At 43.8% G+C, this 25836-nt stretch overlaps 1 protein-coding gene across 2 annotated transcripts; it reads left to right on the top strand.

The window, feature by feature from the left end:
* The first annotated feature begins 610 nt into the window (after positions 1-610).
* STAM2 (signal transducing adaptor molecule 2) lies at positions 611-22097 on the top strand. Of its 2 annotated transcripts, none has more exons than XM_035566087.2 (14): positions 611-729; positions 8170-8254; positions 9665-9740; positions 9948-10043; positions 12160-12306; positions 13957-14026; positions 14399-14585; positions 15817-15911; positions 16327-16409; positions 16591-16678; positions 17475-17529; positions 18168-18321; positions 19867-20036; positions 20271-22097. In XM_035566087.2, exons 1-14 carry the CDS (start codon positions 690-692, stop codon positions 20500-20502), a joined length of 1578 nt encoding a protein of 525 aa, XP_035421980.1. In that variant the 5' UTR covers positions 611-689; the 3' UTR covers positions 20503-22097. The 2 variants fall into 2 exon arrangements, with proteins under 2 accessions (XP_035421980.1, XP_035421983.1); XM_035566090.2 differs by having other exon boundaries at positions 691-725.
* Positions 22098-25836: the final 3739 nt, after the last annotated feature.

Here is a 25836-nt window from a genome sequence, read left to right as displayed (position 1 = left end):
CTGGTATGTTCTTCAGGTGAAACTCGGTTCCTGGTGTATAACCTTTAATTATTCCCTCACAATTCCTTTAAATTACAGTATGTAATCGTTACTTACTCCCTCACAGTCACGCCAGGGGGTGCTCCCCGTGGGTGAGCCCCTCACGGGGCGCAACACCAGGGGGCTCTGGGGGGCCTCAGAGGCCGCCCGGCCAGGCCCCGTGCCGCACTTCGAGCCCCTCAGCTTTGGCCTTTGTGCTTTTACGGGAGCTTTAACCGCGCACCCCGCAGCGGAGGGGATAAGTTAGGGCCCGGTAACCGTGCCCCGGGGGGGCGGCCAACATGGCGGCGGGGCAGCGACACCGCCCGGCCCCGCACCGCCACAAGATGGCGCCCGCCCGTGACGTCACACCAGCACGGGGGGGCGCGGCCCGTTGATAGAGGGGGCGTGGCCCGCGGGTCGAGGGCGTGGCCTATGGGACGGGGGGCGTGGCCTGTGGCTCGAGGGGCGTGCCCTCCGCACTGCGCCGCCGCGAGGCCCCCGTGCCGCCGGGCTGCCCCGGCGAACGCCTGCCCGCTGCCGCAGTGCCGCCCTCAGGCGCGGCGCGGGCGGCCGCGGGGGCCTTGCGGCGGGGCGGGCGCTGCCCGGTGCTGGCGGCGGAGGAGCGGGGCCGGGCCGGGGGCCGGGGGCCGGGGGGCGCTGCCGCCGCCATGCCGCTGTTCGCCGCCAACCCCTTCGAGCAGGACGTGGGTGAGAGAGCGTCCGGGAGGGTGAGGGGGAGGCGGGGGACGCGCGGCCGCAGCCCCGCGGCGGAGCGAGGCCTGGCGGCGGGGCCCGGGCCGTGCCGGGCCGGGCCGGGCTGAGGTGGCCGCGGGCAGGCCGAGGGCGCTGCCTCAGCCCCGCTGGGCGCGCCTGCCCCGGCCGCTGCTCCCTCGCCTCAGCTGCGGGTTGTCGCCTGGTTTTCTCAAAAAAAAAAAACAAAAAACAAAAAAAAAGCGCCAGTTTTGGCTTAGGGCGCCGAAGAAGGAAATTAAAAAGCTACCTGCGAGGGTCAGGTGTGCGCCTTCTGTCAGGCTGCGGCTGTAGGCTAAGAGGAATTGTGCGTTCGCGGGGTTTTTGGCAAGGCCGCGGTGCGTACAGGTGGGAAGGGCCGGGGGCAGCGCCCCTCAGCGCCCCTCTCTTGCTCGCCACAAGCCCGCCGTGATCCCAGGGAGCCTTCGCAGTTTGGGCACCGAGTACCCTGCCTGCCTTCCGCCCCCGAGCCCCTGTGGGACTGCAGCGTCGAGCCGCGATTGCAACGAGCGCAGTGGGGTTGTTTGGGATGCCTTGCGGAGTTCCCGCGGGTGTCCGGGGTTAGCTTTCACCTCGACCTGCGCGAGTGAAGGTTTTTGGCCTGGGACTGTCGCAGCTGCGTGCAGCGTTCGTTGCCAAACCCAAATGCTTCAGGAGTATTCTTTTATATGCTATATTTTTATAGCAGTATATTTTCGGTAGAGTTGCAAGGGTGGCAGTCTGTGCGCTTGTGCTTTCTTAAACTTTGCTGTATACCTACCAGGCATAACTGCTTGCACACACTGCTTCTGTCAGAATTTAACTCTTTTATGTTACTGTTTTTTCTTCTTTTTGCTTAAGAAATAAGGTACGTACCAAGCACGTAGGTGAGCCCAGCCGACGTCCTGGTGCCGCAGGGAAGGAGAGCTCCTCTCCCGTGTTCTCCTCCACCCAGATCGTTTGAATTCCCCACTGAGCCGCTTTAACTCGCGCGCTTTGGCACAAAACTTATTTCACAGAGCTGTTTGGCCGACGCGTTGGATCACCTGTGAAGGAGATGAGTTTGGAAATTCAGCAGTTTAAAATCGTCAAGGGCTGCAAAGCGCTGGTGAAAGCGAGGGGCAGGGCTCCCCTGAAAAGGTCCCAGGGAAGAGCAGGGCCCCGCTGCTGGGGACAGCGACAAGTCGGGTCGATGCAGCTATCTCCTCAGCCCATACGTTTCGTGCTGCGGTTTTCTCAGGGCACCTTTGGAAAGCGTAGATAAGCGCTCCCTCGCTCTGCCACAGCTGGTTTTGTTTTCATGGTCCGAAACGTGCGCGCCTGCTTTTCGGCAGGGCTGCCTGCAGTCTCAGCTCCTGGCTGCTGCCTCGCCTGTAGCTGCGGTCCCGCGGGGTTAACCTCTGGGACGGTTTCAGAGGAGTTTGCTTTCCTTCAGCTGTTTCTCTTGTTAAGAGGCGAGCCCAGTGCCTGAGTTCTTTACAGGGTTAGAAGCGATTTCATTTCCTGCCTCATGCTCTTTGTAGGTCGTTCGTTCGCACGTGCTGTTCTCCAGCACAACCCTTGCTGTCTCATAGCCTTCGTCTCTCAAGCAGCTCTTCCTCCAGCAGAGGACAAGTCTGCGCCGCCTCAGCTGGCGAGCAGCTAGCCTGCTGTCGTGGGATTGCGAGCACGACCAAGGGAGCAGGAAGTCTTTGTGTAGCTTGAATGACTCCCAGGCCTGCCCGCGGGGTCACGGGTTGCTGGTGACTTGGTGATTTTGTTTCCTTGGCCTTTGCTGGAGCGTTTGCCTGGGGCGTTTGGTTGTGGTGCTGTACCTGCCTCTTTGTGCCGCTTTCCCTTGGCGGCCCGTGTCCTCCTGTGCCAGAACTGCGTGTGCTTGTCGTTCTCCTCTCGTTTCCAGCCGCCGAGCTCGTGCTTCTGGGAGGATCTGTAATTGACTCTGAGTTTGTGTTCTGTCCTGCTAACTGTCACCTGTGGCTGTCTAATCCAGCCCTGATTGCTTTACGTTTCTCCTTACACGATGCTCTGGTCCTCCCTCTCACTGGAGACACCTCCCAGCTTTCCGCTGGCGTCCTTGTGACCCTTCCTCCCGCGGTCAGTGTCAGCCAGGGTTTGCAGCGTTGCTTTCCCGAGCGATTCTCGAGGCACTCAGGAAGTAAACGCTCCCCGCCCTGGGAGTGCTGTACATCCCAGCTCGCCTTCCTCACGGTGTGGAGCGAGCCAGGAACTGTGGCGAATAACTCGCACGTGGCTTCCTCTGAAATACCTCTCTGCGTCTGAGGAGCAGCTGGTGCTTGAATTAACCCCTGGGAAGGTGTCCTCCCGGGAACACCACCTGCCTTCTGCTAGAACTCGTCACCTCCCCTTTCATTTCGCAGTGATAATTCTTGCTTCAGCGCTTGGTGTAAGGCCTTGCAGATGTTTGAGGACAAGCTGGTTGCGGGTTTTGGTGTCGTTGGTGCTTGGATCTTTCTCTCTTTCACTTCTTTAAATCTTCTCAAGCCCTCAGACTTTACCTTTGTTTGAGTGACTCAGCTTCCTGGCCTCTGAATCTGCAACTCCATGTTTGTTTGTTTGGTGCAAGACGTGATTATGGAGAACCTGCAGGGTTTTGTAGCTCTCAGACCGACGTTGGGAGTTGTTTACTTTTCGGGCCGTTGGCCAGTTGACTCGAAACAAAATGTCAGGGCAGCTTTTTGAGGAAAAGTATCCCGGGAAGCCTGCTCACTGGACTGGGTTTTCCCTGCAAAAAGGTCTCTCAGTGCTCCCTTTGGCCAGTCCAGCTCTTTGCAAGGGGACGTGAGGGAGGGGAGAAGCGTGGTGCGGTGCCAGGGGAGCCTTAGGTGGGGTGTTGGGGAAGAATCTGGCCAGGCGGAGGGCAGGCAGGCACGGGGCAGGGCTGCCCGGGGCAGAGCTGGGGCCCCAGGGGACGGGGCAGCAGTGGGGCGCGGTGGTCCTGAGGGGCATTTTCAGCCCGAGGGGTTCCCCCACTCCTCCCGGGGGGTTGAGCAGCTAATTACCCAGGGCCATTCAGTTAATTACCCGGGTCGTTACAAGCAGGGCTGCCGTGCAGCGAGGACCAAGTGGACCGTGCAGCGTTACTGGAAGTGCAAGTCTCATGAGCACAGGGATCATCTTCATAATCGCTCATTACGTCAAAGCTAGACGACTTCTTTGCCTCTTCTCTGGTTTGGGTATGCAAAGGCATGCAAAGGTGTAGGATTATGTTTTGGGTTTCCAGAAATTTGTGTGGTTCTGCTTTCTCTTCTGAAAGCCAGCAGTCGGGAGCGGGCCTCCGGTTTTTAACCTTTCACTTTTGTTAGACTGGCTCTGTTTTTACAAACTTAGAGTGGTGCTACGTCAAACTCCAAATACAAGATTGACTGCGCCTACAATTTTTTATTTCACGTCTGTTTTGGAGGCAAATCAGCCTCTAGAAGGTTGTCGTTTCAGTGATCAGGCTTTAACTAATGTCACATCAAGCTGGAAGGCTCCGTGCGCCAAGTCCCCGTGTGACTGCTTGGTTTTCTCTGTTTCTAGTGTAAAAATTGACGCGGGGGGAAAAAAATCGTTGCGTTTGAGTACTTATTTTCTTAGCTGACGCGTTGTTTGGCATTGCCGGCAAGCTTTGCTCGAGGGAGCTCAGGACAGAATAACAAAACACCGCACACGTTCGAAGGCTGCGCGCCGGGCAGCAGCGAGGGCGAGCTGTCAGCGGCCAGCGTTGCCGATTTCCCCGTCGGCGCGAGGCGCTGTGCGTGCAGCGGGACGCGGAGCTCCAGCTAAATTCACCAGCAAGAGGTCTGCGGAACGGTGAGAAGTGCCCCGGGTAGGCGCCAGCGGCACGCTGCTTCCCCCGGCAGGGACTTTTCCTGATGGGTCCCCGTGCTGGACCCTTGTTTTTGTGCGTTACCTGTCCCCTGCTTGGGGAATAAAGGGGAGGAGAGCCGGTGTGATGAGGCTGGAAGGCGGGACGGTCAGCTCCCCGTCCGGGTGCCCTGGGCACCGGGAGGGCCCTGGCACGGTGCGCGGCAGCAGGGCGTTGGTGAGGCGTTACCGTCTTTCCTACGAGAGCCGCAGGCCGTGTTCCAAGGCAGCACCTTGACGAGCAGTCCTTCCCTTGGCAGCGGTACCAGCGAAGGGCTCCCGTCCCCTCCCCTCCCCAGCTGCTCATCTTCGCGCTCTCCTCTCTTGCATTGGCGCGGTTTTTCCTGCAGCTGCGTGGCAGATCAGATCGGATCGGGGAACCGATCCAGTTCGAAGTGATTAATTGTGTTGCAGTTTTTCATTTTTCTGAAAATATTCCAAGCAGCAACGCAAATAAACAGATTGTACTTTTACCAGCGCTCCTGTAAAACTAAGCTCAAGCCTGGTGTTCCTTCATCGGCTGGAGAGCTACGGAGCACAGGCTGTTAGGTTTTTCAGGTTTGTATTCTCTTAGCACTGAAGGAACCTTGGAAAAGGCGTCTTCCCACGTCCGTTTCCTCTGATCAAGGTCCCCATCTCGGCATCTGCAGAGTAGTTACTCTTCAAGATGATTCTTCGGCTGGAGCTCGTGTTAAGCAAGAAGGCAGACGCTGTTAATCCGTCACGCTGGCAAGGAAGGAAACGTCAGAAGCTGCACGAGATTGCTGTAGGGCAGCCTCCTCGCTGCCAGCGGGACCGCGTCTGCCCGTGGAACGGCGTGCGTGGGTCCGGCAGGAGGGACCTGCGTTTGGCACGCAGCTGTGTGCTCACAAGTACACGCGAGAAGTGTTTACGCCGCGCCCGCAGCTTGCAGGCTTGCACTCTGACTGCGTGTAAGCAGCCGAAGCGCTCTGCGTGTCCTACCTGTCCGTGCCCACGCGTCTATTTCAGCCCAGTTCTTTGCTGCGCTGTCTCAGAAGAGGTGGCTTTTGCAAACCCAACAGGTGTGTCTGTCAAAGCACCTTAGGCGCATTTTATGGATGCGATTAAGTTCTTTTTAAAGAACCTCTCCAGAAGTTAGTTACCTTATTTGATTCCTTTTCCATTTTAAAAGGAGTGCGGTGGAGGGAAAGAGAAGGGAGCGTAGGAAGAGGGAAGTGTAGCGGCCTGCGTTTGGGGTTTTGGTACCTCTCAGACACGTGGCGGTGCCCGTCTGCAGGCTTGCTTTGCTAGCTGTGCCCGCCTGTATCAAAGCGCTCCTGTGTCTCAGGTGAGTTTGCATCCTCCCGAGTCAGGGGGCATTGCTGGGACTGGAAAAAACAAGGTGCAGAGCTGGTCGCTGCTGTCTGTGGTGTTTTGAGGCTCCAAAGACTCGGGCGTGAAACACAACCTTGTGTTTTCTCAGCTTCCATGCCTTTCTCTTGACCTGCCGCCGCCTCTTGGTGTTCACCGTTGTCTTTTTGCTCGTGGACAAAGAGGTGTCTGTAGCGGACGCTTGGGGGTTCAGAGCAGAAACAGCTTTCAGCTGGGGGTGCCACAAGGCAGCGGGATGTGCCCGGCCTGTTGCGTAGGCATTGGTGCTGGTTTTGTGGGCACAGCTGCTGCTGCTGTCGCTGGATGAGACGGATTAATTTGGCTGGCAGGTTCCGATGGCAGGATTTGCACCCCGGGGATGGAGGCGTGCAGGGTGATGCTTTTAAAAACGCAACTTCAGCTGGTGGGCCTTCACAGCAAACAGCAGGCTGAAGCTGTGTGCAGCGAGCGTTGCATTATGCTGTTCCCGGTGTCTCCTTTGTGCTGGTTCAGTACTTGCAGTTCACATACCCAGGCAATGCCCTGCATACACGGGTTCTTTGTTTTGCTTTTTTAAAAACAAATGGCATGTTAGGCAGTTCAGAATTGCAGGCCCTCCTTTGTTTTCAAGAACAAGCACTTAGTTTAGTTTTAGTGTCCTAAAGATATTGATGCACTTAAAAGAAAATCCAACACTTACGTCTTTTCTGGGGAAGTATTTTAAGGAGCTTTGTGCTGTAGGAACATGCTTTCAAGCAGCATTTGCTTCCCTTGAAGAGTAATTCCAACCCGTGAAGATAACGTGTGGCCAAAATTGCCAGCTTCCATTCCCCCTCCTTGGTCTGCTTTTACATCTGTAATGGAAGGTTCTGGGGGCTCCGCTGCGCTCGAGTTTTCTTTGTGGAGGCCGCCCTGCTGCCAGGGGGTGTTTGTTGCAGCTCCTGGCCGCAGAACTGAGCGGCGGAGCTGGTTATCAGAGAAGATGCTTAGCTGCACACCCGAAAATGCATTTGTTCGGGGTAGTACTGCTGTCAGCAGGCCGTGTCGTTTTGGACCAGCAGCTGTCGCAGAGCGCCATCGTGTTAATAGTTAGTGACCCTTTGTGCTGCTTTAATCTGCTAAATAGCCTTTAAAGTGCTCAGTCACTAAGGGACTTAGTGACTTCTCTTACTCGGAATGCTGTAAAAGTAGTAATTATGATATCGCCAGGATCGTTTATGGAGTGCGTTCTGATGGAATTACCACGTGGCGTAAAAATCTGAAAGCTCTTACCTTTGAGCTTAGTCAAAATACTAAAGTGGCGTGTTAAAATCAAATCGTAAGATGGCAGATGTAATGCATAAAATATTGCTCTTATGAGTTGTTTTAATAGAGCTGTCATATTTACGTGGCATTAAAATAACGTGGTTGTAGCAAAAAGTCAAAGGGGAGGCACAAATAAATGCCATTACCCCTTGTCTGCTAACATCGAATGGAACGCTGAGAGTGTTAAGTAGGGATCCGTTCTTTACATAAAGCAGTTCGGGTTTTTGTTGGCCGCTTTCGGGACCTTCAGTAATCCTTCCGTGTCGCTTTCATTTCTCTACACTTGTGACGTTCAGATTTCTTGAAAAAATCTAGTAGAGGAGTGTTGTAAGAAGTTTATTGAAGGAGGAGGTGGTTCTCCCTTAGAGGTCTGAAAGAATTTATTTATTCTCCTTGGAAATAAAAAGGAAATTATATATGATATATATAATATATCATTCATATATATATATATATATATATATATATATAAATCATAATATATATTATATATTATATAAATTATGATATATTTCACAAGGAAAATTTAATTTCCGTGTGAAATGTATCCTGAATGCAAAGATTGGAAGGCCTTGGGTAAACTCTAACTTAGGGTTATGGCCTAAACTTGGAGTAAGCAAGCAAAGTGTACAGAAGCAGGTTTTTCATTATTTACAGCATTACACTTAAAGTTGTTTCACTTTTTGGATCTTTAAAACACTTAATGCATCTGTTAGTCCCGTGCTGGTCTTCCCATATGAAAATACATGCAGAATGCTTCATAAAACAGGAGGAGTTAGCCCTCTGGAAGACGCTGCCTCTCAGCATTTTATATGGGGAGATCCCTTTTTTGTATGGCTGTGAAGGTATTTGCTCACTAGAGTCTGAATTTAATAGGGTATTTTTATGCTTAATCAGTCTTGGTTTTCTTTGCAGAAAAGGCTACAAACGAATATAACACCAGCGAGGACTGGGGTCTTATTATGGATATATGTGACAAAGTTGGCAGTACTCCTAATGGGTAAGCTGTGTCTCAGCATCACGACGTGTAACTTCATCTTCCTGCGAAGAGGAATACTGTTTCAGAAGAAACACATCTCAAAATGCTCATTGTAGTCAGACATGCAGGAAATGCTACTGATCTGATGCTTCTGTAAGCTCTACAGACGTGTGCAGTTGGCTTTAAAATTCTTTAAAAGAAATATTCCAACCAGATTTCCAGTAGAGCAATTGGGAGACGTTGAATGCATCCCAATGTTATGAGGTTTTGCACAGTAGACCAAGTTATTTATATTTAATGATCTTGCATTCTTCTTGAGAAGGAGCTATGTCAGTAGGAAACGGTGAACTAGTTTCTTTGGAAAAAAAATCTAGTTAGGACAGTTTGCTATTTATGATGAGGAATTTATCTGTTTGTTGATTAGAAAGGATGGGACTGATATAGGAGAAAAGGGGAAAAAACTGAGGTCAATGCCCACCTTGATTTGGATCAGTTTAGCCTAAGTGGTGATACAGAAACGTAAGTGGTAATTCAATGATCTTACAATTGTCAAAAGTATCTGCTCATTTTTAAGGTAATCTTTTTGAGCAATAAAATGTTTCAAATTTTGTAGTCAACTTGAGCTGGTACATACTTGAATTCTCAAGTGATCTTAATTTTTTATCATTTATTTGTAATATTTAAAGGTACTACACTGAGAAAGTTCTTTTTGTATTAATTATTATGTAATAATAAGTAATAATAAGTAATAAAGTAATAATTATGTCCTGTCCCACAGGGAAGAATGGTGAATCTGTTCAATCTGGGAATCTTCAGTCCTCAAGGGAAAAAAGTGTAGAATATTCTTTGAGTCCTTTTTAAAAATCTTTAATGCTAGAAAACATCTGTAGAGGGGACTATTTTAAATCCTCTCCTTCTGGGGAAAAAGGGATTGTAAAAACTTAAGTTTCCTTTGTGTTAACGTTCAAGTGTCTTGAAAATGGGATCCAAGAGCTAACAAGCTGTGAATGTTTTTAAAATTAAATCTATAAAGAGCCTTTCCAGGAGCCAATTAAATAGCCATTCAGTCACTGCTGCTGCAGAGTTATCTTTTTATAAATGAAAAGACATTTCTTTCATTGTCGATTTCAAATCTATTTTGTCAACGTAGTAGCAAATGCTCTCTTTGTGACCTGTCAGCAGTACTATGGAAACTAATACAAAATGCCAGCATAAAAATGGAGTCTGCTCCAATTCAGCACGTTTAAGAACAAGGAAGTAGTTAAATATTTTTTTCAGGCTTGCTCTGGGAAAAGTTTAGGTTAGGTTCCATTTACATTTCTTAAAATAGAGACGGTTTTGTTTGCTTACCAAACTCGAGTAGCTGGTTTCATTCATTCTGCAAATTAGGTCAGTCACATCTATCGCTAATACTTTGTGTTCCTTTTGTAGAGCAAAGGATTGCCTTAAAGCCATCATGAAGAGAGTAAATCATAAAGTTCCCCATGTGGCTTTGCAAGCGCTTACAGTGAGTAAACTGTCCCTGTTTTCCAAAACCTTTCCATTCCCTTAGGTTATGGCGCTATGAAGTGCGTACTGATAATTAATACCTTTCTGTGCATCTGCACTAGTAGTGGGAGAGTGCGTGCTGAACAAAGGGTGAACTTTTTCTGTGCATGCTTTTATTTTGGATTATTGTTGTCATACATCTTCACCATTGTATTTCTGTTGCCAGCTTTTAGGAGCCTGTGTATCAAACTGTGGAAAAATATTTCACTTAGAAGTGTGTTCTCGTGATTTTGCTAGTGAAGCTCGAGGTATAATAAACAAGGTAATTATTTTATAACTTTGGGGGGGAGAATTATTTTGGTGATTTCTTTGCTTTCTCTCATCGTAGCAAAGAACTGGCAAAAGTAATGCTCTCGTTAATATGCTAGCTAATAAAATTTTCTAGTTTTGGTGCAGTTGCAGATACTGCTGGCTGTTTGTCTTATCCCTGAAATTTGTGTATTTTCATTTACTACCTGCCCCAAATTGTAACAAAATTACACGGGCAATTTTAATTATAATCTGTGACTCTTCCTAAGCCAAATTAATTTGATAGTAGTGAAGGCAGCTTTCCCTGAAAAGAGTTTTTATTTGGCTTTAATGAAATTCATAAGCTAAAGTGCAAAAGGAAAACAGTGAGAAAGTTAAATTGCATTTTTACAAGGAAAAGGAGGAAGGCTTCAGACAACTTTAGTTTCTAGAGATTCTCAGAACACTGGATGAGGAGTTAACCAAGAAAGGAAGACCTAAATGGTTGGGGTCAAGCAGCTGATGGGATCTAAATCTAGATGTAAAGAACTGAGTAAGCAGAACCTGCTTTACCATAATTACTGCTCCAGTTGGAGACAGAAATGACTAAAGAAGATAGTCTTCAAATATATGGGAGGCCTGGAATCATCAGAGGTTGAGCAAAGCAATTAAGGAAACTAATAAAATCGCTGGGAAGCAAAATGAGTTCATGGCTCTTCTGTTTCTTGCTTTCTGTGGAAAAATAGGTCTTGAAGTCCTCCACTTTATTCTCATTAGCCATGGTCCATTCTGAAATAGAACATTGACCTTCATGGCATGACAGTACTTGTGGATGTAAAAACAAACCTCTAATCCCACTGAAGAATCGCCTACTGGAGCATAAATTATTTTGTTGTTGGGAAGTACTTGTGTTTTCCCCTGTCCCTTGCCCATTTGGAGAAAGAATCCTCAGAGGGCCTGTAAAATTGTGCTTCCTCCTTTTCTCTGAAAGAAAATTAGTTCAGACAAGTGTAACAAATACCTTTGTGCTGATAATGAACCTACTGGGTTACATGGTTTATTTCAACTAAATGCATGCTTGAGCCCAAACTCGTCAATGTTCTTACTGTTCAGCGTGTTTGTGGGCGAGCCACAGGCTTGCGTTGTGGTCTGAAGGACGCTCAAATGGGAAATCGTGGCCGCGCACCGCGTTTGTGCAGTCCCACGCTTTCATCTGTACAAGGCAGGCTGAGGCAGGTAGAGGTGAGCCCACCAGCCCCAGAACCCTCACTCACCAGCAGGTATCCTGGTGTTAGTTTGGATGCTTTGGGTTCAGATGGTAATCTTTTTGTTAATTGGAAGGAAAACCAGAAAGCGGATGGAGTCTGAAATGCTTAGTCCACGTTTTACCCTTGTAACATTGGCATGACAATCACGTACGTTAGCTGCTGTTAGGAAGTGTTGCTCTTTTTGCTCCAATGTTTTTTCTAAGGCTATTAGAAGATTAACAGCAGCTCAAGTTTAAGGTGTGCTTCTGAGGTATGCTCAGAAGTGTGTCCTTTAGCCATGTAGTAGGGTGATGCGTGAGTCTGACTCGCTTTTCTCAGGTGGTTTATCTCTTGGCATGAGGTTGTTAGCAGGTAAAATTTGCAGTGTTGCACAAAATCAGTGGTCCTGCCTGGATTTAGAGTAGCTCTAAATCATTTAGATGAGGGTAGAGGACAGAGAAAGGCATAGAGGTAGGCAGCCTGAATCTCCAAACTATTGAGGTGGAAGCATGGCTAACATTTGAAAAATTGAAAAGTTTGTCAGTCTTTTTCCTTAACCACTTAAAATTGACTCCACTAAAACTACAGCAGTATGTGTAGGTGAACTGCCTGTAAATTCCAAGTTTTGGCTGTGCAAGAGAATTTGCCTCAGAGGATTGCTGTAAGGGTTGAAGGAGGATGCTCCAGAGGCTAAACACGCTGTCTGTAATATCTGAATCAATGTATAAAAGGTCATGTATGCTAGGTTCTGTTCTCAAAATTTTCTTAGTGTCTTATTGAATGCAATGAATTGATTATTAGGGTATTTATAAAAAAAAAAAAGGCTTTGGTAACAAAGTTTTACAACTCTTTCTGCTCACTTTGAGGTGGAATTATACCTTTCTGTGCAATTTTGTCTTCTAGGCTCATCCAAAAGTATCTGAGAAGCTGAAAGGTCTAATGGTGGAGTGGTCAGAAGAATTTCAGAAGGACCCACAGTGCAGCTTAATATCCGCAACAATTAAATCTTTAAAGGAAGAAGGTGTAACTTTTCCTGCCGCTGGATCACAGGTAAAAGCTGGTTAGGAATACTCAGTACTTCTGCTCCTGTTAGCCCTCTGGCAGTGAACAAAATGAAAAGCTGTCCGCAAGAGATCTTAGGTGCTTTTGGTCAGAGGAGAGTAGGATCCTTGTTCTGGTTTGGTTGCCTCCCGATACCGAGGTTATTTCATTCTGCTTTTTTTATTTCCTTGCCTTCCAAAGAAAAATAAGAACAGACTAATAGCTATTTCATGATGTCCTCATGAGTTGTTTCGTTTTAGATCTGTCTTTCTTCAGATCACTTTTTTAGAGCTCTGTCGAGCTGTCGCTGCCTTAACTCTAAGCAATCCTACACCCACACTTCGTACTTGGTGTTTCATGGTTCTAATTGCTCACTTGGAGCACACATCTTTTTTTTTTCTTCACAGAGCCTCATGAAACAAAGGGCAGTATCTGGAACTGAGACATCTTTGAAGATGATCTGTTCTGTGCTGTGCTTTCCTTTTCTAAATCCCCATTTCCTGTTTCAGTTTTCTGTCCGTGTCAGGAGTTGTCCTGGCTCTGCAGTGGTGGGTGCTCCAGTCCCTAACCTCACTTGCTCTCTGTGTTTTCCTTCTGCTGGTGTATTGTGCCTGATCATCTAGCTGCCAGATATGGTGACAGGTTTTCTTATTTTCTGCGCTTTATTATCGATGCTTCTAAATATTATGTTCAGTGTGAGTTAGGCGAAGATCAATCCTGAAAATCAGAACTGTCACTTCTGTTGAGTTTTCCTTACGTGAAGTTTACTTTTCTCTGTATTAAACAGAGTTGTTTTTAATACTTTTACAATCTTTCCTTTCTCTGCAAAGACGTTTTCACTTCTGAATCTAGGATGAGCATTAAAACATACGGTAGAAACATGGAAGATAAAGAGAGCTGCAACCAGTTGTGCTTTCTTTCCTACTAATACATATGAAGTTATATCTTTGTCTTTACTTCGCACACTTCACTGCAAACAGTAACACTGAGGTTTGTTAGTTTCTGGTATACTTGTACAGAATTGTTTTCTAGGACCATTGATAACCGCAGTGTCTGAAACTAGGTTCTTCATTCCTGCAGCATGACTTCCGTGTTGGAGTGAAAACTCTAGGAATGATTTCTCTGTGCTGTTGTGGAGACTCAGTTAGTCAAGTCAGCAGCTCCTAACGTTCGCTTTTTGTTTCCACACTCCCAACAACAGAGATTGAGGGTGTCTTCTGGCGTGACACGGAGAAAAATCCCACTTTTTAGCAAGTCCAGCTGCAGCTTAATAACTTGGGTCTTCACAAATGTAGGACTCCAAAGAGCTTTCCTTCCCTTTTGAGGGGAGGTATGGAGGGCAAAGGCAAAAAGAGTAGTCATTTAAACAGAACTCATTTAAATAATGATAATGAGTAAGTATTTAAATGACATCTTTTAATAAACGAGATCTCATTATTTATTTTACTTTGTTCGCTGCTGAAAACAAAATAAAACATGGATGAGATTCCGGACAACAGTAAATTTTTTCATCTAGATCATCATCTTGGGTCGGTAATGAAACCTTCTGATAAGGCAACTAATCAGGAACAGCTTATTACTAATTTTTTAAGTATATAATTATAGAGCTTTCTTCTTCCTTTGTACCATGAACTTACTCTATTGTTAACACATTTGCAGGCTACCACAAATGCTGCTAAGAATGGTTCATCATTAAGTAAAAACAAAGAAGATGAAGATATAGCTAAAGGTAAATTACTAGTCACAGCCTTGGGTTAGGCTTGTGCTCTGGAGCGTTTTGTTAAAATGCATAGAAATAAGCTGTACCCTCTTCTGCTGCAAGAACTGAACGCGAGGGCACAGCAGGTTGGGAATTGAAGTTTATGTTAATCATGCGCAAGTTATGAAACATTTTAATGTCTTACCTTTTCGTTCTGTTGTAGGGCAGAGTAAAGCTGTTGAAATGTAATAAATGGCTCATAGTTTGGAGAAAAAAATATTAAACATAAAGACCGTGTTTATATTATTAAAATATTTCTTTTGATTAGGAAAGCAAACTGCCTTTGTATACAGGGATAAAATATACAGACTTACCTGTTTTATTTTCCTCTCCTAACTGTAGCTATTGAATTGTCATTGCAAGAGCAGAAACAGCAACAAATGGAAACCAAATCCTTGTACCCATCTGCAGAAATTCAGCAAACCAGTCAGAACTCAAGGAAGGTGCGAGCTCTCTATGACTTTGAAGCTGTCGAGGACAATGAGCTCACCTTTAAAAGTGGAGAAATTATTTTTGTTTTGGATGACAGGTATAACATGCTCAGATGAAGGTGCCTTTATTCCACAACTGTTTTGTCGTTAGCAGTTTTTTCCCCCCAGGGCTTTCTTTTCCACAAGCACATGTATTGTCACCCTGGCCTTCCCCAAATCCCTTTGTCTTCTGCTATTTGTTCCGTACCCCAAATTGTTTTAACCCTTGAAAAAATTATATCTAACATTTCTCTGAGGCCATCCTTGCCCTCCTTCCCCAGTTCATATATTTCTCCAGGGATTGGCCATTTCTTTAAAAGAACCTCCCCCGCCACTGCAACACTGTGGTGCTGCTGGAGCCTTTCTGTGGCTGTAATCAAAGGAAGCTGCCTTTTCTCTCTGAAGTTTTCCTGTGCAGCTGTCTTGCTTTGCCTGCTGAGGTTCAATGGAGAAGCAGCATGCTGTGATTCTGATGGACAGCATCCTGGTTAAGCTCGGCTTGCTGCTTTATATAATAAAAATAAATAAATAAATAAATAAAATACCAGTGGCAAGGAGAAAGTAGCCTCTGCCCAGCCGAACTGACTGCATGCCACTGGCCCAGTTATCGCTGCCGTTTGTGACCTCAGGGCGGTTTTGGTGCAGAGGGAACCTCTGTGTATTTCATTAGATAACCGTTCTGTGGTGGAGGTCCAATTTGTAGCTTTTAAAATGTTAATGGTTATAACGTCATAAGAATAGTTATGCACATTGCAGTACCGAACTCTAGCTGATACCAGAAATTGTTGAATCTCTGGCTGTCAAGCGTCACGTTTGCTAGGAATAAAACTGAAGAAAAGTGCTTCAGGTAGTTATTGTCACTCTTGTCGCTGTTGCTCCAATGATAGCTAAGAAGCAGAACCTACTAACGCTGCTCTAATTTAACAGGCTGTGACAGATTAATTATATTTCTAATGTTAGTCCCCACGTGTGTACTTCTTGTAAACTTCTAGGTGAAGCTATAATGGGCTATCTAATCACTCTGAAGAACTGAGGAGTTGCGCTTTAAGCTTGCAGTGATTGCTGCTAAATGGTTTTACTTCCCCGAGCCCGCCCTTTCTCCTCCCCAGCTCCTGCTTTTGGCTTTGCTGCTGGGCTGCTAATCTGTACAGACATTCTCCTTTACCTCTGTTACTGGGCACCTAGGGAAATAGTGTCTCAGATATCACAGGTTTTCAGTCAAAAGCGCAGAATGTTGCTGATGCTCAGAGTTGATGTTCAGGGTTTTGTAACACGGCTTTATTTCCCCAGCGACGCCAATTGGTGGAAAGGTGAAAATCATAGAGGAGTGGGATTGTTTCCGTCTAATTTTGTGACTTCTGACTTAAATGTTGAACCTGAGGCGGGTAAGTTAGCTGCTAAAAAGCTGACACATTATTTTTAGAAAGGCAGCCTTATGGTGGAAGTACTAATTAGCCCATCAGCAAAATAATTTCCTGAAATCAGCCCAAGAAAAGAATTGAGGGAGAAATCCTGACGTTATTTCAAGCAAGCAAGCATATACCACTGCTGTAGCTCACTTTAACGATACATTTTGATTGTAAGTTGTTACCTTCTCCCTGTTGCAGTAGTTCAGTTCATTTTGCCGTAATTCCTAGAGAGTAACGTAATACTTCTCCAGCAGCTAGGTGCATCACTGCTTGATGTACTTACTCAAATTTCTATCTCATTTAAAGATTTGATGCTAAGCAATTAAAATGTGTACTTTAAGTTAACATAGTAACGCAGCCACAGGAAAGAAACTACTGTTTGTTCTTGCAGCAACTGTGGATAAAAATTGTGTTCCTGAGGATACTACAGAAGAAATTAAGAAAGCAGAACCTGAGCCTGTATATATAGACGAGGTATGCAGTCACTTTCAATGTACAAAAGTACTGATATTTTTAAGTGATTAAGACATTGTTTTGATGCTGCCAGTTAAGAGAACTTTTTTTTTATGTAAAGACCTTTTTTAATTCTAAAATTAAAACAGTCTCTGCCATGCTTCAGAAATAGCTTTTGTTGACCTTATCTTCCACCTTTCAGGACAAGATGGATAAAACACTGCAGGTACTTCAGAGTATAGATCCTACAGATCTAAAGCTTGATTCTCCAGACCTTCTAGACTCAGAAGGTACTTTGAGCACTAAGTTTGCTAATTCTTGTATTTCTTCTCACAATTCTTTTCCGTCGATTAAGCTGGTAATTCTTTTGTATTTATGTTAAGCTCAGAGAAACCAGGGTATCTACTGTCAGTGTGCTGTAGAATAATTTATTTCACAAAGGGGGCATGGGGATATAAGTATAACTCTGTTTTCTAACAGTTTTCAAGCTAAATCCCTGTTTAACAGAGCAATTTGCTTAGCATCTAGCTAGTATACTCTGCCTGATTTTTGCAAGAAATACCTACCTATCAAAACTCTACATGAAATAAGCAATTAATTGTAGGTCAAAATTTTTCCAAAGTACTGCTTGCTAAGAGGGGAGGGGAAGTTCAGCTCACTTAAGAGCTGGGTAGTTCAAGGTGTGCAAGAACAATTGAGTGTACTTTGGGGGGGGAAAAAAAGTTTTCTAGAATGGAAAAAGTGGAAAATAAGGGAATATCTTCAGTACAGGAGGCCTAGATAGATTCATAGGCAGTATTCCAGTAAAAGGTGAGAACCCCATAAACCTTGGAGGTGGAAGCAGAAATGCAAAATTTTCTGTAGTTTTCATCAGTAGTCTTCTGTTTGTGGAGGGAAAGTGAAGAGAGGATGACAAAGCAGAATAACCAGAGTGTTTTTCTTCTCTGGTTTGGAGGAATTGGACACGCCTGATAACTAGGGACACTGTCCAATTTTGTATGCTTAGTGTACTTAAAGTATATTTTGGCCGGATTTAAAATTCAGTTGTGAAGTACGTTAACTACTTTGACTCTTTTGTCGTTACAGATATTTGCCAACAAATGGGTCCAATGATAGACGAAAAACTAGAAGAGATAGATAGGTGAGTCAGAATGTAGCTTCTGTGTGATTTACTGATACTTCAAATTGTATTAATTTTTTATTTTAATTTTCTCCTTCATCTCCCAAGGTAGAAAATCTTGCAAGAAAAAATTAGACCATTCTGCTTTTACTTTTTAACATTTACTACCCACACCAGGACTTCTGTACTTCAGGTTTTGTTGCTGTTCTCCTAAGCATACTGCATAAGTTACTTGGTGTATTTTGTATTAGCACTTGATTGTGGGCTGTTCTGTCTGTCTGGAACTTGACATCCTCATTCTGATGCTCACTGCCCTCCACGACAGGAAAATCTGTTCAACAGCATCATTACCCCTTTCCCCTCAGACCCAGGGATATTTAATGGTGAAAGGAAAAATCGATTAACGTCGTGGAGTTGCCTGCTTTATTACAGCTAGGGAAGGATGGTGGTTCACCACTTTGGCTCTCCTTCACTGCTAGAAGGAACGGAGTGGATTCTGACCATTTTATGATATAGATGTGCAAGAAATCAGCCATCTATCTTCCAAGATTTTTTTTCATGCATGCTCAAACCTGTTTAATGAAGTACTTTCCTTCTTTACCATCTAACACTAGATGTTAGAGCAACTTAGTGTTTTGCATACGTTTGTTCTGAAACAGAAAACATTCAGAATTATCTGAATTGAATGTGAAAGTTCTGGAAGCTTTGGAGCTCTATAACAAACTGATGAATGAAACGCCGATGTATTCAGCCTACTCAAAACTCCACCATCCCGCACAATACCCACCTACATCTTCTGGTGTTTCAGTGCAGGTCAGTACCCTCTTCTGGAAATAGAGACTTTCCTAATATAGATTTCCATTTAAAAAGATGACACCAAAAATGAAGCGTAGGCTTTCTTGCTAGCCTACGAACAATCTGACATTGCCTGGTGACTTTCTATAGCCTTTAGAATAAAATATCACTTATACACTAGAACAGAGTACTTTAATTTGCAGTTGCCTGCTCATACAGTAAGCTATAGATGTTAATTTTGCTCACTTTAACATAAAGATGATTTATTGAAAATACTTAAGATTCTTTCTGTGATTTTTTTTCCTAGTGAGAATTGTGTGTTTCAGCAGCTTGGTGGATATTCTTGCGATGAGTCATGTTCTCAGTCTTAAAGTAAAATGTTACCTTCTTATCTAATAGCAGGGATGTGAGTGAACTTGAATATTCGTGCATTAATCATGAGCCCAGTGCACTTTTTGCTAAGTATAGAAACCTTCATCTGGTTTTAGCTCTTTTTTTCCAAGGGGGGAAAAAAAAGGTATTGTATTAGTGGGTGTAGTTGCTCAAAACTGATTTACAGTATCTCTTGTGTGCCATATTGGTGTCCTAAGAAAACAAAAATAGAGGGGAGAGGGATTTTAAAGATCCTTTTTTAAAGAAAGCATAGAATGAGTGTTTTTACTTCAAGTGAATTTTACTTTAATGCCAATTGTTCAGTGGGAAAAGAATAAAGAATAGTTGCCATAGCAACTGCTAGATCTGAAAATCTGTCAGTTAAAGTAATTCTATGTCCTTAACTTCTGGTAATGATGAAAAATTCAGTATATTTGGAGGTTAAGAAGTAACATGAGCCAAAAGGCAACAGGAGTTTACTATTTCTTTCAAGATACATGCTTCCAGCAGTGAAAATGTGAGATAATGCTACTCGTGCTGGGCCCAGCACAGTTACTTGACACAAAACTGTCCGTTCCTTCAGTGTCCCTATACTATCCCAAGTCCAAAAGCAATGAGCAGTACAGACTTCCATAAGCATGTTATACCACCTGCTCTATCTGAATTTTGAGTGAGAACTTGCGTTATCTTAAATCAGAGATGCCAGAAACTAAAGTTTTTTTTGTTTCCTCTTATGCTATAGTCTTAGAATATTCCTCTGTTTTTATTCCCAGAATGTATTAAATAACAAATTTTGTATGGTGCTCATCCCACTCAACCGTGTTTGTGCATCAAAACGTGTGAGGACTGAACATGGTAAAGTCAAGGGAGATTACAGAAAAAGAAACAAGGCTTCTGGGAGGGGCAAAGGTCTTGTACGTGATACAAAAGGATCGTCCAGACAGTAAGGACAGACCTTGTTAGCAGGGCATTTTTGAAAAAGGTGCCTGCTGATGGCAATAAAGGATGCCTATTCACAAGTCATGTGTTAGGAGCTAAGTTGCGTGTGTTGGTTTTAGAACGTTGCTGGAAAATTGACGTTCATTGAGCCTTGGAATCCTGATGTATTTGTTTATTGTAATTGTGTTCTGTGCCACATTTGCTGCTGCTTAATTGAAAATAAAAGGTATGCTTTTTTTTTTTAATTAACAGTCATATCCTGTACAGCCACCTAGTGGAAACTACATGATCCAAGGTGTTCACCAAGTCACCATTTCCCCAGGTTATGGCCTAGGACCTGATCAGATGGGGCAGCTGAGGTCTCTGCCTCAAAATATAAATTCTTCCGGAGCAACTCAGCCTGCTCAAGCTGCCTATTTAAGGTATCATTTCGGCAAACTCTTACGTCACCCTATTCCTGATGGTAATTTTACTGCTTTGCCTAGAGGCTGTATCTCCATGAGGTATTTACAGTGACGCGTAATGCTGTTTAACCACTCCGAAGGTACACAGATTGCTTTTGGGCTAGGCAAAATTCTCACTTGCAAATCTGCTTATCAGAGAAATTGTCAGTGAACTTGTCAGAGTTAGACTTGGTTTGGTTTGTTTCGTTACAGCCCAGGACCAGATTCTGTGCTGAACCAGACGTACGTGAACCAGAATGCTGGTCTTCCATCAGCTGCCAGCACAGCTGCCTACAGCCAGCAGCAGATGGGAGTATCGGTGGATATGTCAGCCTACCAGAACAACGCGTCCAGTTTGCCCCAAGGACCAGCTTATCCCATGGCAGTTCCTGCTCATTCCGTTCTGCAGCAACAAACAACCTACCACCAACAGCCCCTCCTTTAAAAACAAACCAGGCTCATATTTCTAAAATAACGAATACAGTTTGCTGAAGCTAATGATTTTTTATTAATACCTGTCACAGATATCAAAATGCATTTTCCTTTTTAAGTAACCCAACTTAGTGCATTAGGGTGATGCTGAGTAAAAATACACATCAGAACCGGTCGTTAATCGTTTGCTTAAAGGTAGTTTGAACTAGATTAGGTAACGGTTTAAAATAATTTCAGATTACTTTGAGCCCTTAGTTCAGTGGTTTCAAGAAACGCCGTTTGTGAGTCTGAAAATAAGTAAAAAGATTGGCCAGAAATAATTTTTTTAATGTGTTTCTGGAAACTTGAGGACGCATACTCAGCGGTATGCGTTGCTCTCATTACGCATTGTCTCTTCTGGTGTCTCACTGTAATCTTTCTATCCAAGTAGCTTCAGAAAATCTCTGCTGATTTAGACACCTCCTTCTCTCTGTGCTGCTGTCGTGAGCTTTATGACACGGTGTGCACTAGATAATTGGAACAGCTGCACGAGTTAATCAGATGAGAGCTGGAGGAGAAAATGATTTGATACTGTGACGGAGAGGACCATGTACCTACAGAAGTATGAGGAATGATGTTTTTGCAGTGCTGCCTATTAGATTTTGGGAAACTACAGAGAACTCTGATGTGTTTCTCGTGAAAGAAATTGCGGGGGGTTGCTTGAACTTGCTTTTGGCAGAGGTGGTACATGCAAGGGATGCTCCCAGCAGACTGTGGGTACTCCGGATATGAGGTGCTGAGCCAGGGTCTTGTACAGAATGTATTTTCTTTTCCTTTTTCTGTTGTATGTAGAAGTGAAGGAGAACTGTAGTTCTGTATGGTAAAGGAGGGGCTCAAGAATGTTTGAAGCTTAAGACTGAGAATCCACCTTTGTTCCATTTCCATTGGGGAGGCAAGTGGAACAGGAATCATCTTTATGGGACCAGGGGGTTCTTGCCTCTCTAGGATTTCCTTTTGCTGCTGCCATTTACATGTCTAAATAAACACTGGTTACAGAGGGAAACTCTTAAACCAGTTGGGAAAGGTGTATTTAACAGCCCGCGTATAGGCAGACTACGCGTGCTCTGTGAGTGTGCTCCTCATTTAATACAAGGAACGGCTGCATATTGAAAATATCAGACGTCCTTAGAAAAGGAATTGTCTTGGGACTGTGGAAGTGAAGCATTTGGTGGCTAAGACAAGAAATCTTAAGAATTTCTTCCCTGATGCACTTTTTAATGGGTAGGTTCTTTTTTTTTCCTTTAAGGAGGAACAGTTGAGCTGAGTTACCTTTCAGGAATGTTTTTTCTTTTATGGTTTCAGCCTCTGAAAAAATCACGTAGTTCTCCTGTTTACCTACTCAGTTTAGCATAGTCGTATTTATACATATTTTAACAATTTTACGATGAGTAATAATCTTTAGATTGGGAAAATAATGAAAGCAAATCACTGATAAAACATCTTGTTAAATGTCTGAAACTCCAAAAATGTCTAAATAAGTATGTTTGGTGTATAATTTTTCTACCAAATGAGAACTGTCAGATTGTAGACTGTTGCTGAGTAATAAAAACCACCGTTCACTCAGTGCCACCTCCATTGCTTTTGCATTTTATTTAATTACTTAGTATCGTGACTTTATTCGATTGCAGCCTCGTGCTTATGGAATAAGGGATTCAGTACCTGCTCTTTAAATCATTATTTAAATCTGTGCAGTTAGAAAGAATCGATTATCTTTCCTTTTGAAATGACTTTAATTTTTTGTATCCTTCCCTCTGAAGTAGTTTAGTACGAGTAACACGTTGCAATACTGAAGTATTCCAATAACTTTTTCCTTGTGTTAAGAGGAATAATTAATTTCAATGCTGCTGTTCAAAATTCTTATTGTTTTGAGATTTTTTGTAAGAGTTTATTTCGTTCCAAACTGGTTTATAATCAAACTAGACCTTGCTGTCATTTATATAGATTTTTCCATGTTTATTAGTAAATGAGATAAAGGTAGGTATTTTTATTGGATTCAAAACTTTGATCCAGCAGAAATATTGAGTATCCTAAGCGGAGATGGCTAGACAGATGTGATTTGATTAGTTTTAATTATTTTATGAATATAAATAATGTATATACTCATTTGTCTGAGATTTTCTACACAACTACATATATGCATACTGTTAAAGCCTGAAATTTTATATAAAAGCCAGATTTGTGATTGTCATCTCTTATTCTGAATTCTGTGATATGCAACTTGTAGATAGTGTAAAATAATTTAATTATTAAAATAGTGTATTTAGAGGGTTTTGGTGTTAATAGGAACTGTTTTTCCTCTTCAAACTTCTATACATTATCATATTTATTTTTAAGGCCTGATTGTAACTGAACATGCTGCCAAAGGATTTATCTAACTTCGGATTTCTACACTAGGTTTATTCCTACTGTTTTATAACAGGAATCAAGGGTAGATAACTTCTGCTTTTTCATATAAACTCTTAATAGTTAACATAGAAGTTTGTGCAACTTTATAATGAGAATTTTATTGTAATATTTGTTTCATGGATGTTAAAAATATCAATGCTAGATACATTTTCTTCTAGTGTGAATTGGCAACCTATTACGTCTAAGTTACAGTCAACTGAAAGCAATGATTTCATGTCTGTAATGCCACCGTTCAGAGGTGTGTGTTGAGACTCGTTGGTATTTCATATGGCCTTGATGTGACAAATGCATTGTCTATTAAATTTGGTATAAAAATTACAATATTAAAATTGTTTCTGTAACAGGTAGACCTTAAAATAATGTTCTGTGTTCATTTAGCTTTTGTTCATTGATGTCCATAGGCTTGTGGAACAGTAATTCTTTTGAAGGCTGTCCTTTAGAAAGGAGTGCCGAGCAGGACCTGGCTGTAGCTGCAATCTCTTACAGTAATTATTTTCTGATAGGAAGGGTTTTTTCTTATTTTTGTCTATGCATCTTTTCTAAGACATAATAGGCACTACTCTTGCTTACATTGAACACTGTGATATATTTGTCGAATTAATAACTTTTTAGAATTTATGGCTCGTACCAGTTAAATTTTACATGAAACTGACTGAAACTGTTTTTGAATCAGTGAAAATGAGAAATGAAGGAAAAGAAATGTAAATGGGGCAGGGTCTGAGCACTTCCGGATTTTCATCTCTCTGCTGGCTCCACTGGAATTGTAACGTCTGCCAGCTAGCGAACTGACCCCAGCATACAGCATGCCTGAATTTTGAATGCAGATTGTGGTTCTACTTCTATTTTGCCTGGGGTTTGAGGTGAATATGTACTGGTTAATAGACGCGTCACAGTTCTTACAGAAAATTATCTTAAAGAGTTTGCAGTATTAAGAAGAGGGGATGTGTTTTAATGGAATATCCGTTTGGCCTCCTGTCTGCAATATGTGTGCATTGCCTTGTGTGAATAAAACAAAGTTTATTTAACAAACACGGGCAAAGAGTCTTCTGTTTACTACTCAGGTTAAATCCTTGCCAGAAAGACAAGGCAAAAGCTGCATGAGGAGCCACTCACAGCGTGAATCGTGAACTTCACTGCTGCAGCCTTCACCTTCCTCCTTCCCCAGCCTGCTCAGCCTTGCGCCCACTTACCTCCAGCTCATCGCGCTCCCACGCGCTCCCAGCAGCGCCAGTGCTCTGGAAGAGGCGAGCTTAATTTCAGAGCCATGCTGCATTTCACCTCTGCTGGATGAGCTCCTCTAATCGGGAACCCTTGCTCGTTACCTTTGGTTGTCTGTAAGCTGGGCTCAGCAGGTTAGAGTGCTGCTGCATGCTGGTTGCTAACCAATACGTATGTTAACCACTATGGGGAACAGAGGAGAATAACCTTAAAGAAAATGGTAATGCACACAATTGCCACAAATGGTAAGGCGTTCATATAGAAAACACAATGAAATTTTAAGAGCAGTGTATCGCACATCCTAAGAATGAACCATAATTACTTAGGGCTTATTATAGGTTTTCAAGGAGATGAAGTACCCAGAAGGATTCTTAGCTCGAAGTAAGAATAAATCCTTGTGCTTTAAAGGCGCCTTCTGCTGAGGCTGTGAATGGATGCCAAACCAATGTGTGCAAGGAGCCTGCTGCACCTGAGGATGGCATTATTAGACACAAAGCACCGCGCTGCACTCCACCACTTATTTACAGCACCCTTTTGAGGCACTGATCCTACTGGCTTGATTTCAGGTTACTTTAAACTACACCTCTGAACCTTACAAAGCCAACACATTTACTGGCAAATACTTTGTTCTTCATTTCACATCTCAACCATGACTATGTCTCGCTGAAGTGAGATGAGTGTGTAAATTTTCTGGACAGTATCTTAAATTGGGAAGTGAGCCACATAGCCACGCTAAGAATAATGTTAAAAGTATCCTTACTAGTACCTATTTAATGATTAAGGTGAATTTAAAAATAATCTAATTTAGACTACAGCATTCATGACCCACATTCATCTCTGATAAAGAAACCAGGCTGCCTAATTTCATCCAGGGTTTAAAAAAAATTAAAAAAAAATCTACAGTTTGTGTCTATAGTGTGAGAGAAAGAAATGTGTTCACCCTGTCGTACCTTGGGCTTTCAGCAGAGGTGTGCTTGTTCTGTATGGATCCAGTGGGCATCAACCTTCAGAGCATGATTTGAGCCTATTATGTAGGTGCTTGCCTTATTGCTGCCTTGATTTCACACATCTGGTATCTGGGTGCACTAATTGTTTTCGCAAACTTTAAAGGTCATGGCAGCTGGCTGGAAAAGGTAGCTCTAACATAATTCTGAATATAAATAAAGTTGCTACCGCATACGTTGGAGAAATGGTGGTGCTTTGATGCTTTTGGCAGCTTGCTTTCTTGATCCCTTTCCCAGTTGGTTGAGAAAAAGTTATTTTCCAAGGGAGCTGATCTGTGTTCAAAGCTTTCTGGAGTAGAAGTGGGATCAGTTCAAAGATGCACACATTTCTCATTCGTTTCAGTGGGAGGTGTAATGTACTTGTAGCTAAAGCACAGGAGTGGGAAGCAGGAAATCCAGGTCCTGCTTCCACTTCTTCTCCAGATTTCCTGTTTGACTTCAAACAAGTTGCTTCATCTCTTGATTTATTTTTATCCCCCCGTGCCCTGGAAATTACAGAATTCTTTATGAATGGTAGTCGATGCAAACTCACACCAATCGATACTTGGAAGTGCTAGGTGGCAGCGCAATGGAGGCTGGGCTGGTTCACACAGGTGCAGCAGCTGGGGACCAGTTCCAGCTTTAGGAGGCTGTGCTGGACTTGTAGCCGGGACTTGTCCGGGGCGCCTGCGGTCCTCTGC

The sequence above is a fragment of the Cygnus atratus genome, chromosome 6 (genome assembly GCF_013377495.2).
Source record: "Cygnus atratus isolate AKBS03 ecotype Queensland, Australia chromosome 6, CAtr_DNAZoo_HiC_assembly, whole genome shotgun sequence".
In the NCBI taxonomy this organism is placed as follows: Eukaryota; Metazoa; Chordata; class Aves; order Anseriformes; family Anatidae; genus Cygnus; species Cygnus atratus.
This window is presented reverse-complemented; position numbering and strand designations above follow the sequence as displayed.